The sequence below is a fragment of the Lissotriton vulgaris genome, chromosome 5, assembly GCF_964263255.1.
Source record: "Lissotriton vulgaris chromosome 5, aLisVul1.2, whole genome shotgun sequence".
NCBI lineage: Eukaryota > Metazoa > Chordata > Amphibia > Caudata > Salamandridae > Lissotriton > Lissotriton vulgaris.
In genome coordinates, this window is record NC_141693.1 from 1,718,669,451 (window position 1) to 1,718,691,598 (window position 22,148).

Here is a 22,148-nt window from a genome sequence, read left to right on the forward strand (position 1 = left end):
CTACTTACCCGTAGGGTCCCAAGGCGCTTCGACCGCTGCGAAACCCTTCCTGGCTTCCCTGAGAGATGGTCCCTTAATGGGTATCTCCAGGGTGAGACCAGGCATCCCCGGCGGTCTGGTGGGGCCGTTAGTGAAGATGAGGCAAGCTAATGCCCAGAGTTGCCGAGTGTGATCGCTGATCAGAGTGGGCACCGAGGCGAGAGAATTATCGAGTCCGCTGACCCTGGTCCAGAAACCTGCCGCGCCGGGAATCGAACCCTGGTCCCGGGCCGTCCTCTGCTCTCGGGTCTGCCGCCTCTAACCAGTGAGCCACACTACTTCACTTGTTCCTGTTTTGCTGAAAGCCTACAGCTGCTTTATCAGTGTAGGGATGCTGAAATATACTTCATTGAGCCTGTGCTCCAGAAGAGGTCATGTGGACTTACTGCAGACCAATCTGTATCTGCTCTAGCCCAGAGAGACTTGTAAGGGGGCTACAGAGAGCTATTCAGGGACGTGGCCCTTCTGAGACCACCATAGAGCTGATCAAGAGCCTTTTCTATCTCCTGCTCTGCCTAGGACTTGTTGGGGCGCATGGTGCACAATCCACTGTCCCCTGGCAGCCTGTGCAAGCTCCCAGCTCTAATGCTGTGCATGATTGGACAGGGCAGAGGGCTTGTACCTGATATGCTGTGTGCCTGCAGAGGCCCTCTAGAGACCCTTGAGAAGCACAGTACACTCTCTCAAAGGCTGGTGCGGGCTGTCTGCAGAGAGACACCACAGGGGAAACCTGTTTAACATTTTCTTTTTGCTCTTTCAGGACGCCTTTGTGAAGATCACACGCAGAGAAGGGTTAAAATCCTTGTGGAGCGGCCTCCCCCCAACCCTGTGAGTGACAACAGTACATATGGGAGGGTGAAAATCAATACAAATGGGGTGCTACTCCGGTGCCCAGAGCAGGATGAACATTTCATTTACTCTCCTCAAAGATATTGTCTCTCCACTCAGCCCAGTCCACCCCCCCCCCCCCCCCCCGAGTGTAGGATTCACTAGCTTCTATCCTCAACTCTGTGCTAGTGTTGGAGTTTATAATGGCCTCCTCTTCCTGCCCTAGTGTTGGGGACTCCTCACTTCCACACCCCCACAGAGATGCCTCTAATCACTCTCCCCATCAGGGCATGTTTCATACATACTCCAGTATTACCGGCCACCCAAGCACCCTAGGGTAAAGGAAGGTGGGTTTTAGGGTAGGGTGGGTATGGGGCCCTATCCACCCTCATGTCCCCAATGCACTGGTGTTAGTGTACACAAACACCAGGCTCTGGGTCCGATTCTTCCTCCAGTGGTAAATTCACCGCCCCCACAAATCCTTTAGTTCCTGTTTTACCGGCACTGCCTGACCCATGACTGCTGTTATATTTCCCTCTGCCTCCGAGCGCCAGGTTCTGACTCTGCTTCTGGGTGCCAGATCCACACGCCCTGTAAACAATAAGATGAGAGGGGTTCATCTCTCATCCTTCTGTCCTCTCTTCTGCTGGCAGGGTGATGGCCGTACCAGCTACAATCATCTATTTCACCTGCTATGACCAGCTGCGGGATTTTCTAAGGTTCGGGATGGGATACCAAGGAGTGCATATACCTCTGATCGCTGGCGCAATATCAAGACGTGAGTAAATTCCTACCCGCAGAATTTTGGCTCCTTAGCATATCTGTCAATGTGTGCTGCACGTGAGGGAAAGTGTAAAATACAGAAAATAATATATTGTGTGTCTCTTTAAGCGACAAAGATTTTGTAGAACCTATTTTTAGCATCTTGAACTACCTGCGGAGCCCTGTTTGGTTTTGGCGTGAGGAATTTGTATTCTGCATTTTTTTATTCTTTTCTGGAAAACATTGACCACACCAGGTTAAACCGTCTGACTTTTGTCCCATTGCAGCCAAGGCTTTTAAGAAAGTAGAGCAGAGGACGGACAGCATAGCAAGCTTACTATATTGCTTCTTACTGTCCATCTCCGCCCCTTTGATTAGCTGCAAGTAAATAAATAGTAGTAAACCTGAGACCTTCAGACAGCCACTGACAATACCCAAATGTTCCCTTTCATAGAATAATATGGTCATGTGGTCCTTTGTTATAAAAAACTACTGCTGAAATACTATAAAGGTTGTTAGTGTATATAATTTATATTCCCCCATGTCCTGCCTTTGGCTAAGCACAGGATATGGAAAAAGTTAGATAAACATTCATAATGTAAGGTAACTCTCTGTAAATCAGTACATTATTATTATTTATTTTATTTTTTTAAACTTTTTATCACTCATGCAAACAATCAACATTAAAGCATATAATAGTACATTGGCATTTGCGCACGGTTCCAGTGGCAAACCGGGCTATGTTTCACATCAAGCTACATTATAATCGACAATGAGGTCACATCATGAGCCGCACGTTAGTACGCTGTAAATTCCAGGGGGGTAGTCATTACGCTCAGTTTCCCAAGTCTGTTCCATCCCGGTTGGCCCCTCCTTCTGAGGCAGCCCCAATCGATGTTGAATCACTCTGAATACCATCCTTCCCCTCCGAGTTGAGGGGCATACCACACACCTGCGCCCTGAACTGACGATTCTCATGGCATGCCCAGGCCAAGTGCAAAAAGTCTGCGTCAACGGCCTTGCAACTGGGGCACTTGCCGTCATTAGAATGAGAGAAATGTTGCAGCCTCACCGGGGCTAGAGGTGCGAGGTAAAAAATTATAGGGGATCAGTTTGAACCTGGCCCTACAGGATACTGTATATGTGAGTTCACAAATCGCTGACCAAGTACCATCCTCTGTGTACATTATTATTTAAATGATGTTGAGACTGGCCATTAAGCCTAACTTAAGCCACACCATGCCACTGTATGTGCCATGAGTGTTTTCCATTTTTCCCTCATAGTAAGGCTTTACTGCTGAGCCTTTCTACACACAGAGAATCATGTGCTTTTAACTTTTCAGCAAATTGTGAGAGAAGGCACTTAAGACTCATGTTCCCCCTTGAAAAACAAAAGTGCCCCCTATGGATTCCGTCCAGTAGTCTGACTGCCAAAGATTACGCCACCTACTGCAAGAAGTTTGCATTCTTCCACCTTCCACTGCTGGTGCTGGAGTAAGGCAGAGTTATGAACCTACCCAGGGTGCTAGTCTGTGTAAGCACATGGACAATGGTAGGTAGGGGGGAGGACCGGGGAAGCACACAGACAACAGAGGGTGGGCAGGAGTGTCTGTGGAAGCAAGCTTCTGTAGTAGGAGATCTGTGTATAGTCATAATCTAGTGAATAGTCCCGCCCATGTGCGTGGACCCCGGAGCAATCAAAAATAATCTCTTACGGTGTCGAAAAATGCAGAAAATGCAGCTGGAAAATATGCACTATTGTAGAGTGCTTAGAAAGAAAAAAGTGAGCAGTGGAGTGACACAGGAATGACCCAGTAATACAGGGGAGGGACAAAAATGGGAATGAAAGCCAGTGGAAGCTGACTAAAAAGAAGCAAGCAAATAATTGTGGCAGTGAAGCCAAGCAATGGTAAGCAATGGGCGGACTCTACGCCCACTGTAAGGGAACCAAAGGGCTCACAAGAGGCGGGGTAATCTCGGTCTTAAGCAAGACCTAAGCAAGCACTAGCAAAGCCAATAGGTATTGCCTATGCAAGAGCTATTGGTTTTGCCAAACTTTTGTAGCCATCTTGCACAGCAGCGTGTCGCAAAGTGATGTTGAGTGCAGTGGCGTAAAGTGCAGTGGCACAGAAGAGTAGAGTGGGGCAGAGTAAATTAGCATAGAGTGGTCCAATTGCTTTGAGTGCTTCGACATAGAGTACAGAGTAAGGTAGTTATAAGGATGACCCTTATAAAATAAGTTTTATGTGCTTTGGGTTTACTGAAATTGCACATTTCACTTCCCACATTGTAGTCCTTCCCAAAATCGACTTTTGTGCTAGGAGCACTGTGGAGTGAAGATCTACAACATATTCAGAACCCCAAAGTCTCCCCTGGGTATCCCAGAGGTGGGAGGTCCTGTAAATATAGCCCTGGTGTTGAAAATTGCCCAAATCATTTTCCCTATTGCAAATCCCCAGCCACACAGGTTAACATGGCAAGACGTTATTAAATAATAACTAACGGTCAGCAGGTCATAAAAATACCATTCAAGGACTGCCTAGAATGGTATTAATACATCCAACAATATGCTATTGTTGAGTTTATCCTAAAATGTACAGACAAGAAGTTAAAAGACTTTCTAGTCTGTGAGCCAAAATTCAGCCCTCTAGTACTCTGACCTGATTGGCCAGAGTTAAGTGGATTAGCCAGGCTGCTTTGAGGTGATAAGTAGCCACAGGATCAGAGAGCCATACTGAGCTCTGCTACTTAGGAATGCTACGGCAGGGGGAGCGGTTGTAAACTATCCTCTCCAAAGAGAGGCTGTGACAGACTGCGTAAGACAGATCCAGTTATAACCCTAACCTCTGAGCTTTGCCAGATGTCCGATTAAGGCAGAAATTCCCAGATGGAAGGAATGAAAACGTATGTAGATGAAATACTCCTTTTGGATGATTTAGTTAGCTCTTCTCTCTCTGCTGAAAATGGTGACATTGAATTTTGAAGAAATGTAGCTTTCTGTGAGACCATCGTGCCACACTTTAGAGGAAGTGGTCATTCCATGTTGTGTTGCCCTGCACCTCATTGGACAGGAGTGCCTTCCTGCTTGACCCCAGAGAACGCTGAATCGCTATCCGAGAGGGACAGTGCCTCTCAGATCTGCTGCTTGAAACTTGAAGAAGACCGGTCCATGTTGGAAGTTTGATTTGCGCCAACTAGACACTGCACTCTGACTGCACCTGCTGCACAATCTGGAACTACAGCCCCGTTGATAAAACTTGCTTCAAAAGGACTAAAGAGTGGATTCTGGAAGCTGCAGGTTAACCGATTTCACCAAAGCAAACACAAAGAGATGATGGACGGAGCGCTGACACTTATCAGAATTTCAACCCCAGTCACTGATCTGGGTTGAATCCATCATCATTCTTTAGCTCACTACGCCACCTCAGTTCAGACCCAACTATATTCAAATCAGTCTTGACCCTGTGCCTCATGGGAACAGTCCAGCCCGAACTGCCAAGCCAGGTCTTCCCTGAACCTGGAAACAAGCATCATGGGTCCGGTTTCTGGGTGACATCCTTAATCAGCCAGGCTAGCTTGAATCCAGTGACAAAGTGAGCAAGGGACCCACGTCTGGGCGAACAAAGCAAACACAAGGAGATGATGGACGGAGCGCTGAAACTTTTCAGACAATCACCCCTGTCACAGATTGGGTTGAATCCATCATTCTTTAGCTCACTTTGCCACCTCAGTTCAGACCCAGCTATATGCAAATCATTCTTGACCTTGTCCCTCATGGGAACAGTCCAACCCGAACTGCCAAGCCAGGTGTTCCCTTGCTCCACCAAGAGTCCCCTGCCTGGAGTGTATCCAGTGGACTTTTAAGGGTGTTGTACAGGTGCATTGTGAGAATTGTGGTCCCAACTTTTCAAGGACCATCTTGGAGATTCCAGACACTTGGATTGTGTTTTGGACACTTTGCACCATCAAGCCGAACTTCAGGAAGAAGTTCCAGAAGTTTATGAAAGTTTGGTGAACTTTTGTGACAAAGCTCCATAGGGTGACTGGACTTCCACAGAAAGGCAATCCTTTGAATCCTCGCTGAATCCAGCCTGCTGGAGGAGGCTGCACGACGACTGTTGAGAAATCCCCAGAAAAGTTTCAAAGTGTGAAGGTAAAATCTTGACCAGGGCCTCCAGCTCAGTGTGTCCGACCAGGGCTCCATCGCGGCCTGCCTCCAACGTTGACTTTCTCCTGGTCGGATGCAACAAAGGTGCAAAAGTGGCACTATTTGTTTCTAAGCACTGGAAAGTGTTTAAACTTAAATCATTCACATATCTCCGTTTCTCTACTGTGGATTTTTTTTTCCTGTTTCGTTATCATTTTAAAGACACAAATATTTCCTATTTTTATAAAGTGGTGTTGGATTTTTGTGTGTTGTAATTATTCGTTGAATTGGTGTTTTTAAATGCTTTACATAACTGTCTTTGAAGTTAAACCTGCCTGCTCATACGGAAATAATTTCCGAAGGCCTATTCTGAGCCCTATATTGAGTTAGTGGTATTATTGTCAGTGGTAAATGCATATCTGCCAGTACTATTAATCCACTTTCTAACCTGGGTACATCTAACTCTTGAAATCCGCATGTCAGCTCCGCTTTGGTTTCACCCACGATGGGGCCACTGCGAGAACCTCACTTCTAAGGATACCTGCTGTGTGCTTGTACCTGACAACAGAACTTGTGATTCTGAACAGCTCATTATTTGCCCCACATTATACTGACGACAAAGGTTGGGTAGTAAAAACTATTCAAGGACCTCTGACCCTGCTCGCTGGCAGTTCGCTCCCAACGCCACCACACGACCGCCAGCTGCCTCGTACCTGCTCCCTGCCCACCTGCCTATTTTCCCTCTGTTTCTTGCTTCTTCTCACCGCTGCGTCCCCACCCCCCTGCTCCCCATTGGCCACCCGCTCCTGCCTCCCAGCTGCTCCACCCTCTCCCCCTCTTATGGAGGCCGCGTAGTGGCGTAGGAGCGACCTCTGACCCTTCTCGCAGGCAGGTCGCTCCCCATGCCACCACACGGCCGCCAGCTGCCTCGTACCTGCTCCTTGCCACCTGCTTGTTTTCCTGTTTCCCGCTCCTTCCCCCTCTGCCTCCCCCGCTCCCCTGCTCCCCATTGGCCACCCCGCTCCTACCTCCCAGCTGCTCCTCACTCCATATCCCCATCTTATGGAGGCTGCACGCAGCAGGCGTGCCGCTAGCGCGCCAAAGGCAAGCCCGTCTGCGCCTGGACCACGCCCAGCACCAGAACCCCTGGACCCCGCGAACGCCACAACACCAGACTCTGCTACGACGCCATCACCCTCTACGCACTCAACGCCGGCTGAAACCACACCTGTTTCCAAGCCGCCCCGAAACAGACTCCGGGACCTTTCTCCTGCCACACCTGCAGCTTTACCTGCGACAGAGACACCAAACCTCCAAGGACTGGACCCAACCACCTCCGCTGCATACTCCTCAACACCTGCTCCGCACGCAAACATGCCGTTGAGCTCTGGGATCTGCTCAACACCTCCGCCCCAGACGTGGCCTTCCTGACCGAGACCTGGTTGGAACGACTCCTCGGCGCCTGACATCGCCATAGCCATCCCGGATGGCTACAAGATCACCCGCAGGGATCGCGCCAACGGAATCGGAGGAGGAATAGCCATCGTTCACAAGTCCACCCTCAAGGTCGTCACCCACGCAGACGACTCCCTCAACACCGCCGAACACCTGCACTTCCGGATCCACACCGACCTAAACACCACCCTTAGAGGAACACTCATCTACAGACCCCCCGGACCCCGAGCTCAATTCAGCGACTCAATCGCCGACCTCGCCAGCATCCAAGCACTCGCCTCCACGGACTACATCCTCCTCAGGGAGCTGAATTTCCACCTCGAGAACAACAATGACGCCAACTCCGCCACCCTGATCGACCACCTCGCCAACCTTGGCCTCAGACAACTCGTCATCGCACCCACCCACGCCGCTGGCCACACGCTGGACCCAGTCTTCTCCACAGGCACCCACGTCCGCTTCAAACACACCACCTAACTCCACTGGACCGACCACCGCTGCATCCATTTCACCTTCAATAAACCAACCACGCACCACTGCACCCAACAGCTACCGTGCCGCTGCTGGAGCAGAGTCACCGAAGACCAGCTGATCACCACCCTCGCCCAAAACCCACCTACCGACCCCACCAACCCAGACGCCGCAACCTCAGACAGTGGATCGACGACTGTGCCAACACCCTCGCCCCACTCAAGAAACCCTCCCAACAACCACATCAGCAAGAGAGCCACCTGGTTCACCGATGAGCTGCAGACCTCCAAACACGCATGCCGGAAACTGGAGAAGATATGGCTTCACAAACGCACTCCGGGCAACCACGCAGCCCACAAGGACGCCACCCGCAGACATCACCACCTCATCAGATTAGCCAAGACATCCTCCCTCCAAGAGCACCTGGATAACCACGCACACGACAGCAAAGAGCTTTTCAGCATCGTAAAGGAACTCTCCAACCCCAACGACATACCGCCCTCACAAGAACTGTGCAACACACTGGCCATTTTCTTCCACCGCAAGATCGCTGACATCCATGACAGCTTCAACACCATGACCGCCCGACTACGCCAGACCCCACCTCCCCTGTGCACACCACCAGCGCCAACCGCCTGACCTCCTGGTCCAACGTCAACTACGACTAGACACTCAAGGTCATGAACTCTATCCACTCGGAATCTCCGTCCGACCCGTGCCCACACCACGTATTCAACTAAGCAGACGCTGCCATCGCACCCCAACTACAGAAGGCCATCAGCATCTCCTTCGAGACAGCGACATTCCCGGAAATCTGGAAACACGCCAAAATCAAAGCCCTCCTCAAGAAGCCCAAGGCGGACCCCAAGGATCTCAAGAACTTCCGGCCCATCTCCCTGCTCCCGTTCCCGGTGGCGGTCATCAAGAAAATCGTCAACATGCAACTGGCCCGCCACCTGGAAGACCACAACATCTTGGACCCGTCCCAGTCAGGGTTCAGACGAAACCAAAGCACCGGGACAGCCCTCATCGCCGCCACAGACGACATCAGGCGCTAACTAGACAACAGCGAAACATCAGGCCTCATCCTCCTGGAACTGTCAGCCGCCTTCGACATGGTCTGCCATCGCACTCTAAAGACACGCCTCCTAGAAGCCGGAATCCAAGATAAGTCCCTTGACTGGACCACATCCTTCCTCTCCGGCAGAACCCAGAGCGTCCACCTCCCACCCTTCCGATCCGAGGCCGCCGACATCATCTGCAGCATCCCCAAGGCTCATCCCGACGCTGTTCAATATCTACATGGCCCCCTTCGCACAAGTGGCCCGCCAACACAACCTCAATATCCTCTCCTATGCTGACGACGCCCATCTCATTCTCTCCCTCACCAAGGACCTGCACACCGCCAAAACCAACCTCCACGAGGGAATGAAGACCGTTGCCGACTGGCTGAGGAACAGCCGTCTGAAGCTGAACTCCGACAAGATGGAGGTACTCATCCTTGGACCCACCCCCTCAGCCTGGGACAACTCCTGGTGGCCGACCACACTGGGAACAGCACCGACACCCACCGACCATGCACGCAACCTAGGATTCATCCTCGACTCCTCCTTCTCCATGTCTAAACAGGTCAACGCCGTCTCCTCCTCCTGCTACAACACCCTCCGCATGCTCTGCAGGATCTACAAGTGGATCCAGACCGAAACAAGAAGAATGGGGACACAGGCCCTCGTCAGCAGCAGACTGGACTACGTCAACGCACTCGACGCAGGAATCCCAGCCAAACACCTACGACGACTACAACCCAACCAAAACTCCTCCGCCCGACTGATCGTCAACGTCCCCCGCCGCAGCCACATCACCCCCCCACCTGAGAGACCTACACTGGCTCCCCGTCGACAAGACGATCACCTTCAAGCTCCTCACCCACACACACCAAGCACAATGCCGGACCAGCCTACCTGAACAGCAGACTCCGCTTCTACACCCCCACCCGCCAGCTCTGCCAGCCTTGCCACTGTTCTTCGTATCCAACGAACAACCTCCGGCGGAAGATCCTTCTCCTACATAGCTGACAAGACCTGGAACACCCTCCCTACCCACCTATGGCAGACCCAAGACCTACTCTCCTTCAGAAGACTGCTCAAGACCTGGCTCTACGAGCAGTAGCGGCACCCCCTCCCCTCAGCGCCTTGAGACCCTCATGGGTAAGTAGCGCTTTTTACAAGTATTCTGAAGGATTTGTCTGCCAAGTCTTTCCCAAGCAGTACAAGCATTCTGAGTAGGATTTGGTTTAGATCGATAATTTGGTCATCCCATCACTGCGGTAACCAAAAATATGCATTTTCATCTGGTGCTGCAGAGAACGACCCATCTGCTGCTTCAGCTTCCTCTCCACAGTCATGTGACTAGGCTTGAGGATTACATGGTTGAACCCGTGCACCAAAGAAGGAAAGGCAGGGGACCAGGTCTGTCCTTGGCCAAAAAAATCTTGGCAGCATCCCCAATAGGCATGAAGTGTCACCTCGTGGTTGGAAGGATCAAGTTCAAAGTTCGAGGGACATTCGGTCACAGGAAAGTGCTAAACAAAACAGATGAATAAAATGGAAGGATTGCACCTTTGCGCTTGGACAAAAGGGACACAGTTGATTCCTGGAACATGGATGTTTGAAGTCGTTGTACGTGTAACCATTAGAGGGCAGTACAGTGTACCACACGCGAATCTACACTGGACAGCAGCTGGATTCTAACTTATTTTTACAAACAAGTAAGGTTTTCTTGTAGCGCAACACGTCCTTGACTGCAGATTAAATAATAGAGAGTTAAACATTAAATTATGGAGAGTCTTGCGTATTTAGATTACGGGACACGAGGTTGCGTGTTCAGAATTACGAAATAGAAAACTGCTGATAATGAATTACACGTGGAGAAGTGTGGCTCAATGGTTAGAGCGGCAGACCCTGATGCAGAGGTTTAGCCCGGGACCAGGGTTCTTGGGCTCAAAAATTCCACGGACCTGATAATTCTCGCCTCGGTGCCTATTCTAAGCATGGGTCCCACTCGGCAACTCTGGGCAATAGCTTGCTTAATCTCCACAACGGCCCCCACAACGCAAAGGATGCCTGGCCTCCACCTTGGGGGTGCCATGGGGTGGACGCCTCACAGGGAAAGCCAGGATGGGTTCCACAGCGGTATTCGTACAAGCGCCTTGAGACCCTTGCGGGTGAGTAGTGCGCTATACAAGTATCGATTTACATTTACATTCACATTCAAGTCTCCAGGTTGTTATGGATTATGAAACAAGAGCATCTATTAAACAAGCATTGGAAATGCAATAGGTCTCGCATTAGGAAAGTTTGAGCTATTGATATTGTAAATGACACTTTTTAGGTCGAGCAGACCTAACCCTCAATGCGTGAGCATTGAGGTGTCTGCTTCAGACCTATTGTGGCCCGTTAGTGAGAATGCTGGAAAAAGGTACACCAATCTGTTACGAGCTCGCAGTTTTCACCGCGGGAGCGCGCGTCTGATCCGCACATGCGCAGAGTCCCCGCGCATGCGCAGAGTAACTCACAGCCCTTGCACAGACGCAGGCAGGCAGCCCCCACCCCTCTGCATGCATGCACACACAGGCGAGCGCATGCACACGCAGGCACACAGACACTCGCTCACACACACACACACACACACACACCCCCCTCCCCCACAGTCACACGCACGCACACAAAGCCCGCCCGCACTCGCGCGCGCACATGCTTTCCCCCGCCTCCCCCTCCCCCGCTCAGCAACCCACTCACCGGCTTCCTTCGTGCGGCGGCTCTCCTCAGCTGCAGGGCCCGGCAGCAGGACTCTTCTTCCCTCCTTCGGCACCGGGGCGCAGGGTAGGCTCCTGCCTGCTCCGGTGCTCCAAACACGGCGGCTCCGTCCAATCGCGGCTCTTCCGTGGGAGGCGGGGTAGGCTCCCGCCCTCCTACTTCCTGTTTCCTGTTGTCGCGCCGGCCTGCCTGACTTCCTGGTCGCAGGCCGGCAGAGTGACGGAAGGCGGTGACTTGCGGTATTTATTTACCGTACTGGATGCAGGGTTGTCTGAGAAATGTTGCCTCAAAGCACGTCTTGTTTAATCTATAGGAGTGTATATATAGTAAAATGACGGCCACAGTGGACATGTATGGGTTTGATTTTAAGCGAAGTACGTGAAGGGGAATTTACGTTGACCATGTCAATGCCTTAGTGCTAAAATAAATTGCGGCGGGAGTGTTCAAATGTGCTTTATTTTTTCCTGCCTGTAATGTTTTACATCTCAGCTATGCAAACAGATAATCTTTCCATCTTTTCTCTATACTTCTCCCTTCTAGTCTTTTCTCTCCGATGTTTACCTATGCCCTCTTCACCATCCTTTGTCTACCGTGTCTCCTCACTCCTTTTTGCTGCATTTTGTGATGTTACTTGCTGGTTTGCGGCCACAGTGGACATGTATGGGGTTTGATTTTAAGCGAAGTACGTGAAGGGGAATTTACGTTGACCATGTCAATGCCTTGGTGCTAAAATAAATTGCGGCGGGAATGTTCAAATGTGCTTTATTTTTTCCTGCCTGTAATGTTTTACATCTCAGCTATGCAAACAGATAATCTTTCCATCTTTTCTCTATACTTCTCCCTTCTAGTCTTTTCTCTCCGATGTTTACCTATGCCCTCTTCACCATCCTTTGTCTACCGTGTCTCCTCACTCCTTTTTGCTGCATTTTGTGATGTTACTTGCTGGTTTGCTGCTGTTCTCCTGTTACGTGCATTTCTTGAGGCGCTGTTTTTCCCTTGTAAAATGTGTTTCTCCAGACTAGGGTTTCTCGGTTTGCTTATTTAGTGCTCTGACATCCCCTTGGGTAGAGTAGCACTATAAAAATGTTTAAAAAACGTAGAAATCTAGCCACAATGTGTAGTTGGAGCGAGATGTAGTCTTTACATGGTTGTTTATGGAACCAGCAGGTGTGTTTGTGTGAACAGCATGGCTAGAGTGACAGTGAGTGCAGAGTGAGTGCAGTGACAGTGAGTGCAGCGTGACAGTGCGTGCAGCGTGACAGTGCGTGCAGAGTGACAGTGCGTGCAGAGTGACAGTGCGTGCAGAGTGCGTGCAGAGTGACTAAGTGCAGAGTGCGTGCAGAGTGACAGTGAGTGCACAGTGAGTGCAGAGTGACAGTGAGGGCAGAGTGAGTGCAGTGACAGTGAGTGCAGAGTGACAGTGAGTGCAGAGTGACAGTGAGTGCAGAGTGACAGTGAGTGCAGAGTGACAGTGAGTGCAGAGTGACAGTGAGTGCAGAGTGACAGTGAGTGCAGAGTGACAGTGAGTGCAGAGTGACAGTGAGTGCAGAGTGACAGTGAGTGCAGAGTGACAGTGAGTGCAGAGTGACAGTGAGTGCAGAGTGACAGTGCGTGCAGAGTGACAGTGCGTGCAGAGTGACAGTGCGTGCAGAGTGACAGTGCGTGCAGAGTGACAGTGCGTGCAGAGTGACAGTGCGTGCAGAGTGACAGTGCGTGCAGAGTGACAGTGCGTGCAGAGTGACAGTGCGTGCAGAGTGACAGTGCGTGCAGAGTGACAGTGCGTGCAGAGTGACAGTGCGTGCAGAGTGACAGTGCGTGCAGAGTGACAGTGCGTGCAGAGTGACAGTGCGTGCAGAGTGACAGTGCGTGCAGAGTGACAGTGCGTGCAGAGTGACAGTGCGTGCAGAGTGACAGTGCGTGCAGAGTGACAGTGCGTGCAGAGTGACAGTGCGTGCAGAGTGACAGTGCGTGCAGAGTGACAGTGCGTGCAGAGTGACAGTGCGTGCAGAGTGACAGTGCGTGCAGAGTGACAGTGCGTGCAGAGTGACAGTGCGTGCAGAGTGACAGTGCGTGCAGAGTGCGTGCAGAGTGCGTGCAGAGTGACAGTGAGTGCAGAGTGACAGTGAGTGCAGAGTGACAGTGAGTGCAGAGTGACAGTGAGTGCAGAGTGACAGTGAGTGCAGAGTGACAGTGAGTGCAGAGTGACAGTGAGTGCAGAGTGACAGTGAGTGCAGAGTGACAGTGAGTGCAGAGTGACAGTGCGTGCAGAGTGACAGTGCGTGCAGAGTGACAGTGCGTGCAGAGTGACAGTGCGTGCAGAGTGACAGTGCGTGCAGAGTGACAGTGCGTGCAGAGTGACAGTGCGTGCAGAGTGACAGTGCGTGTAGAGTGACAGTGCGTGTAGAGTGACAGTGCGTGTAGAGTGACAGTGCGTGCAGAGTGACAGTGCGTGCAGAGTGACAGTGAGTGCAGAGTGCGTGCAGAGTGACAGTAAGTGCAGAGTGCGTGCAGAGTGACAGTGAGTGCACAGTGAGTGCAGAGTGACAGTGAGGGCAGAGTGAGTGCAGTGACAGTGAGTGCAGTGACAGTGAGTGCAGAGTGACAGTGAGTGCAGAGTGACAGTGAGTGCAGAGTGACAGTGAGTGCAGAGTGACAGTGAGTGCAGAGTGACAGTGAGTGCAGAGTGACAGTGAGTGCAGAGTGACAGTGCGTGCAGAGTGACAGTGCGTGCAGAGTGACAGTGCGTGCAGAGTGACAGTGCGTGCAGAGTGACAGTGCGTGCAGAGTGACAGTGCGTGCAGAGTGACAGTGCGTGCAGAGTGACAGTGCGTGCAGAGTGACAGTGCGTGCAGAGTGACAGTGCGTGCAGAGTCAGAGTGAGTGCAGAGTGACAGTGAATACAGAGTGAGTGCAGTGACAGTGCGTGCAGAGTGACAGTGCGTGCAGAGTGACAGTGCGTGCAGAGTGACAGTGCGTGCAGAGTGACAGTGCGTGCAGAGTGACAGTGCGTGCAGAGTGACAGTGCGTGCAGAGTGACAGTGCGTGCAGAGTGACAGTGCGTGCAGAGTGACAGTGCGTGCAGAGTGACAGTGCGTGCAGAGTGACAGTGCGTGCAGAGTGCGTGCAGAGTGACAGTGAGTGCAGAGTGACAGTGAGTGCAGAGTGACAGTGAGTGCAGAGTGACAGTGAGTGCAGAGTGACAGTGAGTGCAGAGTGACAGTGAGTGCAGAGTGACAGTGCGTGCAGAGTGACAGTGCGTGCAGAGTGACAGTGCGTGCAGAGTGACAGTGCGTGCAGAGTGACAGTGCGTGCAGAGTGACAGTGCGTGCAGAGTGACAGTGCGTGCAGAGTGACAGTGAGTGCAGAGTGACAGTGCGTGTAGAGTGACAGTGCGTGTAGAGTGACAGTGCGTGTAGAGTGACAGTGCGTGTAGAGTGACAGTGCGTGTAGAGTGACAGTGCGTGCAGAGTGCGTGCAGAGTGACAGTGAGTGCAGAGTGCGTGCAGAGTGACAGTGAGTGCAGAGTGCGTGCAGAGTGACAGTGAGTGCACAGTGAGTGCAGAGTGACAGTGAGGGCAGAGTGAGTGCAGTGACAGTGAGTGCAGTGACAGTGAGTGCAGAGTGACAGTGAGTGCAGAGTGACAGTGAGTGCAGAGTGACAGTGAGTGCAGAGTGACAGTGAGTGCAGAGTGACAGTGAGTGCAGAGTGACAGTGCGTGCAGAGTGACAGTGCGTGCAGAGTGACAGTGCGTGCAGAGTGACAGTGCGTGCAGAGTGACAGTGCGTGCAGAGTGACAGTGCGTGCAGAGTGACAGTGCGTGCAGAGTGACAGTGCGTGCAGAGTGACAGTGCGTGCAGAGTGACAGTGCGTGCAGAGTGACAGTGCGTGCAGAGTCAGAGTGAGTGCAGAGTGACAGTGAATACAGAGTGAGTGCAGTGACAGTGCGTGCAGAGTGACAGTGCGTGCAGAGTGACAGTGCGTGCAGAGTGACAGTGCGTGCAGAGTGACAGTGCGTGCAGAGTGACAGTGCGTGCAGAGTGACAGTGCGTGCAGAGTGACAGTGCGTGCAGAGTGACAGTGCGTGCAGAGTGACAGTGCGTGCAGAGTGACAGTGCGTGCAGAGTGCGTGCAGAGTGACAGTGAGTGCAGAGTGCGTGCAGAAACAGTGAGTGCAGAGTCAGAGTGAGTGCAGAGTGACAGTGAATACAGAGTGAGTGCAGTGACAGTGCGTGCAGAGTGACAGTGCGTGCAGAGTGACAGTGCGTGCAGAGTGACAGTGCGTGCAGAGTGACAGTGCGTGCAGAGTGACAGTGCGTGCAGAGTGACAGTGCGTGCAGAGTGACAGTGCGTGCAGAGTGACAGTGAGTGCAGAGTGACAGTGAGTGCAGAGTGACAGTGAGTGCAGAGTGACAGTGAGTGCAGAGTGACAGTGAGTGCAGAGTGCGTGCAGAAACAGTGAGTGCAGAGTCAGAGTGAGTGCAGAGTGACAGTGAATACAGAGTGAGTGCAGAGTGACAGTGCGTGCAGAGTGACAGTGCGTGCAGAGTGACAGTGCGTGCAGAGTGACAGTGCGTGCAGAGTGACAGTGCGTGCAGAGTGACAGTGCGTGCAGAGTGACAGTGCGTGCAGAGTGACAGTGCGTGCAGAGTGACAGTGCGTGCAGAGTGACAGTGCGTGCAGAGTGACAGTGCGTGCAGAGTGACAGTGCGTGCAGAGTGACAGTGCGTGCAGAGTGACAGTGCGTGCAGAGTGACAGTGCGTGCAGAGTGACAGTGCGTGCAGAGTGACAGTGCGTGCAGAGTGACAGTGAGTGCAGAGTGCGTGCAGAAACAGTGAGAGCAGAGTCAGAGTGAGTGCAGAGTGACAGTGAATACAGAGTGAGTGCAGTGACAGTGCGTGCAGAGTGACAGTGCGTGCAGAGTGACAGTGCGTGCAGAGTGACAGTGCGTGCAGAGTGACAGTGCGTGCAGAGTGACAGTGCGTGCAGAGTGACAGTGCGTGCAGAGTGACAGTGAGTGCAGAGTGACAGTGAGTGCAGAGTGACAGTGCGTGCAGAGTGACAGTGCGTGCAGAGTGACAGTGCGTGCAGAGTGACAGTGCGTGCAGAGTGACAGTGCGTGCAGAGTGACAGTGCGTGCAGAGTGACAGTGCGTGCAGAGTGACAGTGCGTGCAGAGTGCGTGCAGAAACAGTGAGTGCAGAGTCAGAGTGAGTGCAGAGTGACAGTGAATACAGAGTGAGTGCAGTGACAGTGCGTGCAGAGTGACAGTGCGTGCAGAGTGACAGTGCGTGCAGAGTGACAGTGCGTGCAGAGTGACAGTGCGTGCAGAGTGACAGTGCGTGCAGAGTGACAGTGCGTGCAGAGTGACAGTGCGTGCAGAGTGACAGTGCGTGCAGAGTGACAGTGCGTGCAGAGTGACAGTGCGTGCAGAGTGACAGTGCGTGCAGAGTGACAGTGCGTGCAGAGTGACAGTGCGTGCAGAGTGACAGTGCGTGCAGAGTGACAGTGCGTGCAGAGTGACAGTGAGTGCAGAGTGACAGTGAGTGCAGAGTGCGTGCAGAAACAGTGAGAGCAGAGTCAGAGTGAGTGCAGAGTGACAGTGAATACAGAGTGAGTGCAGTGACAGTGCGTGCAGAGTGACAGTGCGTGCAGAGTGACAGTGCGTGCAGAGTGACAGTGCGTGCAGAGTGACAGTGCGTGCAGAGTGACAGTGCGTGCAGAGTGACAGTGAGTGCAGAGTGACAGTGAGTGCAGAGTGACAGTGAGTGCAGAGTGACAGTGAGTGCAGAGTGACAGTGAGTGCAGAGTGACAGTGAGTGCAGAGTGACAGTGAGTGCAGAGTGACAGTGCGTGCAGAGTGACAGTGCGTGCAGAGTGACAGTGCGTGCAGAGTGACAGTGCGTGCAGAGTGACAGTGCGTGCAGAGTGACAGTGCGTGCAGAGTGACAGTGCGTGCAGAGTGCGTGCAGAGTGACAGTGAGTGCAGAGTGCGTGCAGAGTGACAGTGAGTGCAGAGTGCGTGCAGAGTGACAGTGCGTGCAGAGTGACAGTGCGTGCAGAGTGACAGTGCGTGCAGAGTGACAGTGCGTGCAGAGTGACAGTGCGTGCAGAGTGACAGTGCGTGCAGAGTGACAGTGCGTGCAGAGTGACAGTGCGTGCAGAGTGACAGTGCGTGCAGAGTGACAGTGCGTGCAGAGTGACAGTGCGTGCAGAGTGACAGTGCGTGCAGAGTGACAGTGCGTGCAGAGTGACAGTGAGTGCAGAGTGACAGTGAGTGCAGAGTCAGAGTGAGTGCAGAGTGACAGTGAATACAGAGTGAGTGCAGTGACAGTGCGTGCAGAGTGACAGTGCGTGCAGAGTGACAGTGCGTGCAGAGTGACAGTGCGTGCAGAGTGACAGTGCGTGCAGAGTGACAGTGCGTGCAGAGTGACAGTGCGTGCAGAGTGACAGTGCGTGCAGAGTGACAGTGCGTGCAGAGTGACAGTGCGTGCAGAGTGACAGTGCGTGCAGAGTGACAGTGCGTGCAGAGTGACAGTGCGTGCAGAGTGACAGTGCGTGCAGAGTGACAGTGCGTGCAGAGTGACAGTGCGTGCAGAGTGACAGTGCGTGCAGAGTGACAGTGCGTGCAGAGTGACAGTGAGTGCAGAGTGACAGTGAGTGCAGAGTGACAGTGAGTGCAGAGTGACAGTGAGTGCAGAGTGCGTGCAGAGTGACAGTGAGTGCAGAGTGCGTGCAGAGTGACAGTGAGTGCAGAGTGCGTGCAGAGTGACAGTGAGTGCAGAGTGCGTGCAGAGTGACAGTGAGTGCAGAGTGCGTGCAGAGTGACAGTGAGTGCAGAGTGACAGTGAGGGCAGAGTGAGTGCAGTGACAGTGAGTGCAGTGACAGTGAGTGCAGTGACAGTGAGTGCAGTGACAGTGAGTGCAGTGACAGTGAGTGCAGAGTGACAGTGAGGGCAGAGTGAGTGCAGTGACAGTGAGTGCAGTGACAGTGAGTGCAGAGTGACAGTGCGTGCAGAGTGACAGTGCGTGCAGAGTGACAGTGAGGGCAGAGTGAGTGCAGTGACAGTGAGTGCAGTGACAGTGAGTGCAGAGTGACAGTGAGTGCAGAGTGACAGTGCGTGCAGAGTGACAGTGAGTGCAGAGTGACAGTGCGTGCAGAGTGACAGTGCGTGCAGAGTGACAGTGAGGGCAGAGTGAGTGCAGTGACAGTGAGTGCAGTGACAGTGAGTGCAGAGTGACAGTGAGTGCAGAGTGACAGTGAGTGCAGAGTGACAGTGAGTGCAGAGTGACAGTGAGTGCAGAGTGACAGTGAGTGCAGAGTGACAGTGAGTGCAGAGTGACAGTGAGTGCAGAGTGACAGTGAGTGCAGAGTGACAGTGAGTGCAGAGGGACAGTGAGTGCAGAGGGACAGTGAGTGCAGAGTGACAGTGCGTGCAGAGTGACAGTGCGTGCAGAGTGACAGTGCGTGCAGAGTGACAGTGCGTGCAGAGTGACAGTGCGTGCAGAGTGACAGTGCGTGCAGAGTGACAGTGCGTGCAGAGTGCGTGCAGAGTGACAGTGAGTGCAGAGTGCGTGCAGAGTGACAGTGAGTGCAGAGTGCGTGCAGAGTGACAGTGAGTGCAGAGTGCGTGCAGAGTGACAGTAAGTGCAGAGTGCGTGCAGAGTGACAGTGAGTGCACAGTGAGTGCAGAGTGACAGTGAGGGCAGAGTGAGTGCAGTGACAGTGAGTGCAGTGACAGTGAGTGCAGAGTGACAGTGAGTGCAGAGTGACAGTGAGTGCAGAGTGACAGTGAGTGCAGAGTGACAGTGAGTGCAGAGTGACAGTGAGTGCAGAGTGACAGTGAGTGCAGAGTGACAGTGAGTGCAGAGTGACAGTGAGTGCAGAGTGACAGTGAGTGCAGAGTGACAGTGAGTGCAGAGTGACAGTGCGTGCAGAGTGACAGTGCGTGCAGAGTGACAGTGCGTGCAGAGTGACAGTGCGTGCAGAGTGACAGTGCGTGCAGAGTGACAGTGCGTGCAGAGTGACAGTGCGTGCAGAGTGACAGTGCGTGCAGAGTGACAGTGCGTGCAGAGTGACAGTGCGTGCAGAGTGACAGTGCGTGCAGAGTGACAGTGCGTGCAGAGTGACAGTGCGTGCAGAGTGACAGTGCGTGCAGAGTGACAGTGCGTGCAGAGTGACAGTGAATACAGAGTGAGTGCAGTGACAGTGCGTGCAGAGTGACAGTGCGTGCAGAGTGACAGTGCGTGCAGAGTGACAGTGCGTGCAGAGTGACAGTGCGTGCAGAGTGACAGTGCGTGCAGAGTGACAGTGCGTGCAGAGTGACAGTGCGTGCAGAGTGACAGTGCGTGCAGAGTGACAGTGCGTGCAGAGTGACAGTGCGTGCAGAGTGACAGTGCGTGCAGAGTGCGTGCAGAGTGACAGTGAGTGCAGAGTGCGTGCAGAAACAGTGAGTGCAGAGTCAGAGTGAGTGCAGAGTGACAGTGAATACAGAGTGAGTGCAGTGACAGTGCGTGCAGAGTGACAGTGCGTGCAGAGTGACAGTGCGTGCAGAGTGACAGTGCGTGCAGAGTGACAGTGCGTGCAGAGTGACAGTGCGTGCAGAGTGACAGTGCGTGCAGAGTGACAGTGAGTGCAGAGTGACAGTGAGTGCAGAGTGACAGTGAGTGCAGAGTGACAGTGAGTGCAGAGTGACAGTGAGTGCAGAGTGCGTGCAGAGTGACAGTGAGTGCAGAGTGCGTGCAGAAACAGTGAGTGCAGAGTCAGAGTGAGTGCAGAGTGACAGTGAATACAGAGTGAGTGCAGAGTGACAGTGCGTGCAGAGTGACAGTGCGTGCAGAGTGACAGTGCGTGCAGAGTGACAGTGCGTGCAGAGTGACAGTGCGTGCAGAGTGACAGTGCGTGCAGAGTGACAGTGCGTGCAGAGTGACAGTGCGTGCAGAGTGACAGTGCGTGCAGAGTGACAGTGCGTGCAGAGTGACAGTGCGTGCAGAGTGACAGTGCGTGCAGAGTGACAGTGCGTGCAGAGTGACAGTGAGTGCAGAGTGACAGTGAGTGCAGAGTGCGTGCAGAAACAGTGAGAGCAGAGTCAGAGTGAGTGCAGAGTGACAGTGAATACAGAGTGAGTGCAGTGACAGTGCGTGCAGAGTGACAGTGCGTGCAGAGTGACAGTGCGTGCAGAGTGACAGTGCGTGCAGAGTGACAGTGCGTGCAGAGTGACAGTGCGTGCAGTGACAGTGCGTGCAGAGTGACAGTGCGTGCAGAGTGACAGTGAGTGCAGAGTGACAGTGAGTGCAGAGTGACAGTGCGTGCAGAGTGACAGTGCGTGCAGAGTGACAGTGCGTGCAGAGTGACAGTGCGTGCAGAGTGACAGTGCGTGCAGAGTGACAGTGCGTGCAGAGTGACAGTGCGTGCAGAGTGACAGTGCGTGCAGAGTGACAGTGCGTGCAGAGTGCGTGCAGAGTGCGTGCAGAAACAGTGAGTGCAGAGTCAGAGTGAGTGCAGAGTGACAGTGAATACAGAGTGAGTGCAGTGACAGTGCGTGCAGAGTGACAGTGCGTGCAGAGTGACAGTGCGTGCAGAGTGACAGTGCGTGCAGAGTGACAGTGCGTGCAGAGTGACAGTGCGTGCAGAGTGACAGTGCGTGCAGAGTGACAGTGCGTGCAGAGTGACAGTGCGTGCAGAGTGACAGTGCGTGCAGAGTGACAGTGCGTGCAGAGTGACAGTGCGTGCAGAGTGACAGTGCGTGCAGAGTGACAGTGCGTGCAGAGTGACAGTGCGTGCAGAGTGACAGTGCGTGCAGAGTGACAGTGAGTGCAGAGTGACAGTGAGTGCAGAGTGCGTGCAGAAACAGTGAGAGCAGAGTCAGAGTGAGTGCAGAGTGACAGTGAATACAGAGTGAGTGCAGTGACAGTGCGTGCAGAGTGACAGTGCGTGCAGAGTGACAGTGCGTGCAGAGTGACAGTGCGTGCAGAGTGACAGTGCGTGCAGAGTGACAGTGCGTGCAGAGTGACAGTGAGTGCAGAGTGACAGTGAGTGCAGAGTGACAGTGAGTGCAGAGTGACAGTGAGTGCAGAGTGACAGTGAGTGCAGAGTGACAGTGAGTGCAGAGTGACAGTGCGTGCAGAGTGACAGTGCGTGCAGAGTGACAGTGCGTGCAGAGTGACAGTGCGTGCAGAGTGACAGTGCGTGCAGAGTGACAGTGCGTGCAGAGTGACAGTGCGTGCAGAGTGACAGTGCGTGCAGAGTGCGTGCAGAGTGACAGTGAGTGCAGAGTGCGTGCAGAGTGACAGTGAGTGCAGAGTGCGTGCAGAGTGACAGTGAGTGCAGAGTGCGTGCAGAGTGACAGTGCGTGCAGAGTGACAGTGCGTGCAGAGTGACAGTGCGTGCAGAGTGACAGTGCGTGCAGAGTGACAGTGCGTGCAGAGTGACAGTGCGTGCAGAGTGACAGTGCGTGCAGAGTGACAGTGCGTGCAGAGTGACAGTGCGTGCAGAGTGACAGTGCGTGCAGAGTGACAGTGCGTGCAGAGTGACAGTGAGTGCAGAGTGACAGTGAGTGCAGAGTCAGAGTGAGTGCAGAGTGACAGTGAATACAGAGTGAGTGCAGTGACAGTGCGTGCAGAGTGACAGTGC

General features: G+C 53.1%; 1 protein-coding gene across 3 annotated transcripts in view; it reads left to right on the plus strand.

Moving 5' to 3' along the window:
* Window positions 1-22,148, plus strand: part of SLC25A39 (solute carrier family 25 member 39) — a 114,946-nt gene that overhangs the window by 50,146 nt on the left and 42,652 nt on the right. For all 3 annotated transcript variants that reach the window (XR_015296054.1, XM_086923913.1, XM_086923914.1), the window contains 2 exons: window positions 800-867; window positions 1,521-1,645. Coding sequence is in view for 2 of the 3 variants with exons in the window: in XM_086923913.1 (XP_086780039.1) it covers window positions 800-867; window positions 1,521-1,645 (193 nt within the window). In the remaining variant the exon portion in view is untranslated. The remainder of the gene's footprint in view (window positions 1-799; window positions 868-1,520; window positions 1,646-22,148) is intronic.